General features: G+C 40.8%; 1 protein-coding gene across 1 annotated transcript; it reads left to right on the forward strand.

Annotated features, from left to right (window-relative positions):
* Positions 1-1,021: 1,021 nt before the first annotated feature.
* Positions 1,022-8,543, forward strand: LOC117305997. Its single transcript, XM_033790849.1, has 7 exons — positions 1,022-3,510; positions 3,635-5,004; positions 5,113-5,285; positions 5,484-5,947; positions 6,058-6,669; positions 6,784-7,163; positions 7,267-8,543. The coding sequence occupies exons 1-7, from the start codon at positions 2,821-2,823 to the stop codon at positions 7,739-7,741; spliced, it is 4,164 nt and encodes a 1,387-aa protein (XP_033646740.1). The 5' UTR covers positions 1,022-2,820; the 3' UTR covers positions 7,742-8,543.
* The last annotated feature ends 200 nt before the right edge of the window (positions 8,544-8,743 follow it).

An 8,743-nucleotide genomic window follows, 5' to 3' on the forward strand; every position in this document is an offset into this window, starting at 1 on the left:
TTGGGTTATACCATAATATTCAGATAGCAATTTATGTGTTAAAGGTGCAAAAATTGAAAAAATCATAAAATATCATGTGATGACGTCACCATGACGTCATTTCACATTTCAAAAGAACTTGTCAATATCCAACAACTTACCAAGTTTCAACATGATCGCATAATCACTTAGGGAGTTATAATAGTGAAATAAGTGCACCTTTAAGGCCGCGTAACGTGACCCCCGATGACGTCATTGATCTGAAACTTCACACATATGATGGCTGCCTGACAGGTAACGTGTGTGTAAAATTTGAAGTGATTACAAAAAACTTCACTACGAACATCTTCAAAAAGTCCATTTTGACGAGTTTTCAACCTGCCGCTAGAGGGCGCTGTTGCAATTTGTGACGTCATCAATATGTTTTTTGAACTGCCCACCCTTGCTAGACACTTACGTCCTTGGAAAGCAACTTCATAACTTTTACCACTTTTGAGTTACAGGGCACTTCCGTTTTTGCCCGTTTCAACCGGAAGTAGAGATCATTTGAGGTCACGCACACAAAACAAAACAAAACGAAGACCTAATTTATCCCTACCACATCCCGCAAACAGAAACCTACGGTCTCGTTTGGCTGATTTGATATAGATTTTCAAACATTTAACATAAAACATCTTTAAGATGACGTCACGTGACCGGTGATGAGGTCATCATGACATCCTTGCTTTAGGATCATTATTGCACCATATACTTCAATCCCTGAAAGTTTCATTGCAATTGCTCTCAAATGATAACGCACATTGGCATAGCATTGTACTTCGTGTACAAATGATTACGCACATTGGCATCGCATTGTACTTCGTGTACAAATGATTACGCACATTGGCATGGTATTGTACTTCGTGTACAAATGATTACGCACATTGGCATGGCATTGTACTTCGTGTACAAATGATTACGCACATTGGCATGGCATTGTACTTCGTGTACAAATGATTACGCACATTGGCATGGTATTGTACAGTCTGGTGGGAAGGGGGGGTTCCCATGCACCCCGTGGATACCTTTTTTTAACTTACTTTTTTGTAATCCTTAGGGTGTCTAGTTAATGAAATTTGGTGTTCCCAAAATTAAATATTGTCCCATGGGGTCCTTAGGCGGCCATCTTTGGCGGCCATCTTGGATTTTCGACAAAAATTGATATTCGGCGTAACTTTTGAACCAGACATCACACAAAGACAAATTAACCCATTTTACAATTCAATTTTACATCACAAATCACTATGGATGGTTATTTTCATGATTCAGACAAGTTAGATACAAGAAAACTTGCAAAATATGAAAAAATCAGCAAAATTTTTACTCAAAATCTTGTAAAATATCATTTTTTGTGATATTTTAAATAAATAAACATCTTAAATCTGTTTCAATTTGGTCAATCTTGCATTCAGTTTAAACCTTCAGAAATACTCTTTAATTTGATACCAAGATGAATCTTCTCAGTGATAAGATAAAACAGTGGCAGCCATCTTGGATTTCCGAACAAAATCAATTATTAGCATAACTTTTTTACTTGACATCGTAGAGAGACAAATAAACACATTTTCGACACTGATTTTGCACAATAAATCAATTGTGAAAGTTTTTTCCGTTGTTCAAATAATTGGGATATGTCAAAAAAATATATTGGAAAGAAGGGAACATGTCTAATTTACACTAAAATTTGCAAAACATCAATCTCAGGAGTGTTTTTTAAAGAAACAAATTAAACTTGTTTCAATTTAATCAAATTTGCATTATGTCAAAGCAATGAAAGTACTCTGTAATTAATACCAAATAATATGTTGAGAATAATTGTCAAATCATCAAACATCATGTGATTAACACATCAAAACAATACATGGCCACAGATATGTGACAACTTGCACACCCGATTGATAAAATACACAACGTAAAAGCTGTTGGTCCTGCCAAGCCCACAATTTATTGAAACCATCTAACCAGAATGCCCAACATACATGCCAGCCATGCATGCTGTCTCCCATTCACTTCCTTCAATTGTAGCAAGTTTGTGGTGTTAAAAGATATAAAATTGTAACACATTAGATGTAAGTTGTTACAAAGTATAACATTATCTACTTCAACATTTATATTTGCTTGGTGAAGGTCTTATTGTGGAACTATAGTTTGAGCTGTAAAGGTGACAGGGATCTATATTGATCATAGAATAGTAAAGTGTAGTGCTGGATAGACATGCCAAAGTCAGCAAAACGCAGTATTAACAGGGATAAGGGTGGGGGGTCAGTAAAACTACAGAAATCTCATCATAGTGGGTCCGTCTGTATTTTACATGTGAGTGGCATTCAGCATCTAGAATTCACACCATTCAGTGAAATCCAGGGATCTGCTGCTGAAAAGCTGTCTCAGCTACACAATATTCGTGACAGACGACTCTGCGAACCTGAAAATTCACCCTATCGCTTCGAGGATGTATGTAATCGCATTCCGGAAAGTCTTGCTGGTGCAGACTTAAAAGCAATAGGCTATCATCGAGGATGTTATCAAAACTTTACTAAAAATCAGAATCGTTTGAAGTGTAGTGGAAATTCTAGTGAAGCCTCAACCTCACGTTGCCTTCGTAGCGCGTCAGTTTCCTCTCCCAAACAGCTGTTCCCTCCACAATGTATCTTTTGTGGAAAGCTTGAACAGAAAGTGTTTGGAAAGACTACTCGATGCATGAAGTTCCCAGTATTCAAGGATGAAGATGGAAATTTGAGAGAGCCTACTTGGAAACAAATTGAGCCTCGAGCCCAAGAACTATGACTAAACAGTTTACATTGTATGGTGCAAGGAGAGGACTTGTTTGCGAGAGAAGCAATGTTCCACAACTCCTGTCTAAAATCATTCAATCTCAAGTATATTAATCACTTGCGCGATAAAGAGAGAGATGGCAACCGTGATATCGACACAGAGCAAAAACTTAAGGCTGCTGCACATCTGAAAGCATTCACTGCTGTTCTTGATTTTATTCAAGACCATGTGATTGGGCAGAAAGAAGTTGTGCAGCTTGCATCGCTTCGTCGCCTCTACATGCAAGAGTTGGAGCGAAACGACTTTCCTAATCCAGAGTACAGAAGTGAGAAGCTGAAATCCCGACTTGAGAACCATGATATTCATAAGTGCATCGCCTTTGTCAAATTCAATCCAGGTGACCAAGGGTTTAGAAAATTTAACCTGGTCTACAGTGCCAGCCTCTCTGTAGCAGATGCAGTGACATACGCCTATAAGCTGGGATCCCAATATAAATATGAAGACGCAGCCCTTTTTCTCCGAGGTATAATCCAGCGGGCATTCAAAGAGTCAACAGCGATTCCCTGGCCTCCAACAGCTGACGATCTTTTGATAAAGTCATCGTCAGATGAACTCCTCCCACCTGACCTCTTGAAGTTCCTAACTTTTGTCATATCAGGTGATGCCGATGCGGAGAAGTGTGAGGAGAAAACTAGACGTGTCCTGCTCTCTATAGGCCAGGTATGTTATGTGCTTAGCTTTTTAAAGTTACGTTTAGTGTCAGTTAAACGCATATGCTTTAGTAACAATTGTATCATTTTAGTTGCTCTTCTGTGTTCATTATCATCCCTGTTTTGCTCCTCAGGACATCTGCCGTGCTGTGACGAAGGGAGAGTGGAAAATGCCCAAACACATTCTTCTCTGTACCACCATAAGGCACCTTTATCGCAGTAAGAATCTCACCACTATCCTCAGTAGACTGGGACACTGTGAGACATACAATTTCAGCTTAGAGCTTGAGACAGCGCTGGCAAAGGCTATCGATGAGGTATCATCTTCCCTAACTCCCCAGATAATTACAGGAGAGGGCAATGATGTGTTTCATACAGAGTGGGATAATCTCAACAAAATAACAACGAACATCCACGGCTCAAACGTGGTAAATAGCACTGGCGGGATCATGATCCAGGAGGTGAGACCAGGGTTTGATATCACCAACCAAAATCGGAAACTTCCTCTCTACAAGCGCAGTAATACACGGTCAGTTAATGTGAATACACCAGAGACACTGGCTCCTGTCCATATATTTGGCCGAGTCGGGCCCAAGTTTCCCAAGGGATCTGTGTTCACCCCACCAGCCATAAACAGTAAAGTGTACTCGAAATGCATCAATGATTATCGTGTCTGGTTACTTGCTCGGGTTGTGGGCAGCAGCGCACAGAAGCAACTTGTCCCAGGATTTGGTGGCTTCATCTCTTCAACGGGTACCAAACCCTCCCGAAAGTCAACTATTGACTATTTCACCCCCATCAATCAGCCCTTCACCGAGTATGGAGTCATTAAGGAGTTGCTAAAGCAGTCAGAGGAGGCCACCATGGAGGTGGGTCAGGAGTATGTCCTGAACACCTTCGATCTCGGTGGGTGCATGAAGGCCCTACCCCTTATTTGGAAATTCCCAGACGAGTACAAGAAGCATGTTATCACCCCAGGGCCATTCCACACCGGGATGAACTACATAAACATGTTGACTGGTCACAAATGCAGAGGCTCAGGCTACTCTGAAATCCTCATTGAGGCTGGACTGGTTACAAGTGGCTGCCTGAGTAGTGTGCTGAAAGGGAAGGCGTTCGCTAAAGCCATGTTCTGTCTGAAAACAGTAAGTGAAGCCATGGAGCGGTTGCTGATGGAGAGATTCATTGATGAGGAGAATGTTGATGTAAGCAACCCAAAGGCCTTGTTCAACCTCATCCAAAGCTGTAGTCAGGAGACCCTAGACCTTGCATTGCAGGATCCTTCCACCCTTACCATCCTTAAGAAGCATAACACCTATGAAGACAAAGTGCGCAATGGTCACCTCGGCAAAACAGCTAAGTTCTGGCTCAGTGTTATTGACCACACCAGACTGCTCCTTATGCTACATTACTCTGTTAAGACGAACAACTTGGATCTGTTCCACAAATGCAACGGTGATATGGCATATCTTTTCTTTGCATATGACGGGCCAAACTACTCAAGGTAAATCACATTAAAGTACTTATGAAGTATTATTGGATGAGTTAACTGGTATAATTGATTTCTTTGCCTGATTGTGTAGTCTTGATGCATCACATTGTCTTTCCACAGGTACTTGACATGGCTGGATGTGTTTCTGACGAATATTGATAAGTCTCATCCTGGCGCCAAAGAGTTGCTGAAGAAGGGTGGCATTGCAGTTGCACGTTCTGTCATCCCCGGTGCTCTCAGTGCGGTGGACAAGACGATGGAGGAGACTTTCATGAAGTTTGCTAAATCAACAGGTACTGAATTGCTTTTACAGCACACCTACTTTGTGTCATACTGAAGTCAGTGGGTGCTTGGCAGACCGACCAGATAGAGTATATTTTGCCAGAATACCTTTCTATTTTGGACACTAACCGTTGTAAACTTCTTTGTTTAAAATTACCAATAGTCATAATAATATTATTCTTTTGTCTCTCCATCAACTATCTCTTCAGGTGGATTCACAGGGCTTTATACCATGTATGGTGCCTACCAGCGATGGTGCCGTACAACGTCAACCCGAGCTCAGTACTATGAGAAGATGCTTGATATGTGTGGCTTGATCGATGACCCTGACTGCCCAAAAGCTGGGAAACACCGTGAACTGGAGAGAGCAGAGATAAGAAAGTCCGAGGAGGCAGTTCAACAAACCATATCTGCTATTCGCAACTTCACCAATCCTTTCTCCATAGTTGACAAAGACCACCTCTACAGCTTGTCGTCTGGTGCTCCTGCTTCCCCAGAGGTAGAGTTTGATGTGCTTCGTGCTGAAGAAGCTGGTAAGGAGGCAAATGAAGCATTCATCAAAGATCGATTTGTGAAAGGCTCTGTAGAGTTCTTTGATCCAGTCAAGAGGCTTAAACTGAAAACGATGGAGGCCTCAAACAAGACAATAAAGCTCACTGCATCACAGGGAAAGGTATGTAACAATATACTATAATAATAAAAATTTAAAATATATCTTTTTGAAATGTATACCAGACAAATTCTAATTCAGGTTTGACATTGTTCCCATGTTAATCGTTGCAGGTCATCCAATACCGTGAGCAAAGTGATCTTGCTTTCATGCTGCTCATCAAGTCCCAGCACCTGGCAGAGCCCCTGAACCTTGACGAGTTGATGCGGTACTCACTCACCCCTGTCCCTCATAGTCTTGGCACGGCTGATGGATTCTTCAATAAGACAAACAAGGCCGCGGTGCTTCATTTCCTGACGGAAGATGCTCCTGAGAATGTGCCTTATCCCAAAGATGCCCTCTACATCCAGGATGGTAATGCACTTTTCCACGCCCTGACAAACCTCCCTCCCACGTTTGGCGAAATTTGTCTCAAGTTGCTAGATCAGATGGTTGCAAAGAAGAACTTTGTCTTTTCAACTGATTCATACCACGCCGACTCCATTAAAGCCCAGGAACGATTGCGCCGTGGCTTCTCCCAACGTTACATCTTGGACGGACCGGCAACGCGTAAGCCAAGCGACTTCAAATTATTCCTGGCAAACGATAGCAACAAAACTCAGTTCTGTCAGCTATTACTACAGGTATGGGGTAGTACAGGTGCAGCTCTTCGCCTCGAAAAAAGTGGGACAGCAATGGCAGTGGTGGATGGCAAGGCGTATCGGATGGTCTCGGCAGATGGCGTCGTAAGTAGGCATAGTATTGAAAATCCATTTTTATTATAGCTGGGAACTTCCATTTAAAATTTTGTTAGCCTATTTTGTTACGATATTCTTTTGAATTTATTTCACATGTTTTAGGTGACTGTACACGAGATCCCTGAGCTGGCGTCGAATCAAGAGGAGACGGACACCCGCGTTGTGCTTTACGTCAAGTATGCCGTCAAGATGGGGTACAACTCAGCTGTTGTGAGGACGCCAGACACGGACATTTTCTTAATCCTCTTGCACTTTGCCCACTTAGTAGCTCTCACCATCTACCTTGACACAGGGACTGGAAAGCATCGACAGATTGTGAATGTCAGTGAGCTCGCAGAATCAAAAGGAGCAAACTACTGTACCACGATACTTGGCCTCTACGTTTTCACCGGGGAAGATGTAACAAGTGCATTTAAGGGAAAAGGCAAGGTTGGACCCTTAAAGAAGCTACAGAGCAATCCCAAGTACCAATCAGCTTTCAGGTGAGAGTTTTTTCTAAAATGCTAATTGCAGTAGCATATCATATCAATCAAATATTTCTGCAGTCAAACTCTTAAATGATAACTTTGTTTCCTTCTTTTTCAGAAAACTTGGTGACGAATGGTCTGTTGAGCCAGAGGTGATTGATGAAATTGAGTCGTTCACATGTATGATGTATGGCCACACCCGGGAGAAGTCAATCAATGCCGTACGTAGCAGCATGCTCAAGCAGATGGTTGGGGAGAATGACCAACTAACAACAAAATCTAGAGTAGATTTCTCCCGGTTACCGCCTTGCAGAGACAACCTTATTCCACACATCCATCGAGTAAATCATCGTCTTGCGACTTACAAGCGAGCTGACACGCCAATCTTCTGGTGCCCAAAACCCTATGATCCTGGACAGGGCTGGGAGAAGACAGAAGAGGGTATATTGGAACCAGTTTGGTCGTGTGGGCCTGTTCTACCCCCTTCCCTCATTGACCTGCTTCAGACAACTGCGGCGGAGATTGAGGAGGATCAAGAGGATCAAGAGGGAGAAGAGATTGACTATGATGATGCACTTAATGATGATGACTAGATATTTTATCAATCAAATAATCAACTTTACTCTTCATATTAGGCGATTAATAAACACCTAGACCCTAATATATGTACACAATTATGGCAAAGAAGGCCAAAAAGCCAACAAGACCAGGGTGATTAGAAGTAAAATGGGTAATACAGCTCAGTACTCGGCACAACTTTTGAGTAAATTTTTGTTTGATAAATTCTTTTCGTATAAAGTAAGAAAAAAAATTGCCGAAAGTCTCTGTGTGTAGGATGCTTTGTCCAGATACTGTTCTAAACATAAATTTTCATCCAAAATTCCTTGATGGCCGCCGAGATGGCCGCCAAAGTTTTCTTTTTAAATCCAAGAACATATAAATTATTTTGGTATCGAGTTAAAGAGAACTGTTCATGCTTTGACATCAATACAATAGTGACTGCATTGAATGACATGTTTTGGTTAACAACCCACCTGAGATTGATGTTTTAAAGGATTTTGAGCGTAAAATATACATTTTGCCTTTAACATTCAAGTTTTCAGAATATCACAATTGTTTGAATAACGGAAATAACATTCACAATTGATTTATTGTGCAAAATCAGTGTCGAAAATGTGTTTATTTGTCTCTCTACGATGTCAAGTAAAAAAGTTATGCTAATAATTGATTTTGTTCGGAAATCCAAGATGGCTGCCACTGTTTTATCTTATCACTGAGAAGATTCATCTTGGTATCAAATTAAAGAGTATTTCTGAAGGTTTAAACTGAATGCAAGATTGACCAAATTGAAACAGATTTAAGATGTTTATTTATTTAAAATATCACAAAAAATGATATTTTACAAGATTTTGAGTAAAAATTTTGCAGATTTTTTCATATTTTGCAAGTTTTCTTGTATCTTACTTGTCTGAATCATGAAAATAACCATCCATAGTGATTTGTGATGTAAAATTGAATTGTAAAATGGGTTAATTTGTCTTTGTGTGATGTCTGGTTCAAAAGTTACGCCGAATATCAATTTTTGTCGAAAATCC

This window comes from Asterias rubens, unplaced genomic scaffold (genome assembly GCF_902459465.1).
Source record: "Asterias rubens unplaced genomic scaffold, eAstRub1.3, whole genome shotgun sequence".
Lineage (NCBI taxonomy): Eukaryota > Metazoa > Echinodermata > Asteroidea > Forcipulatida > Asteriidae > Asterias > Asterias rubens.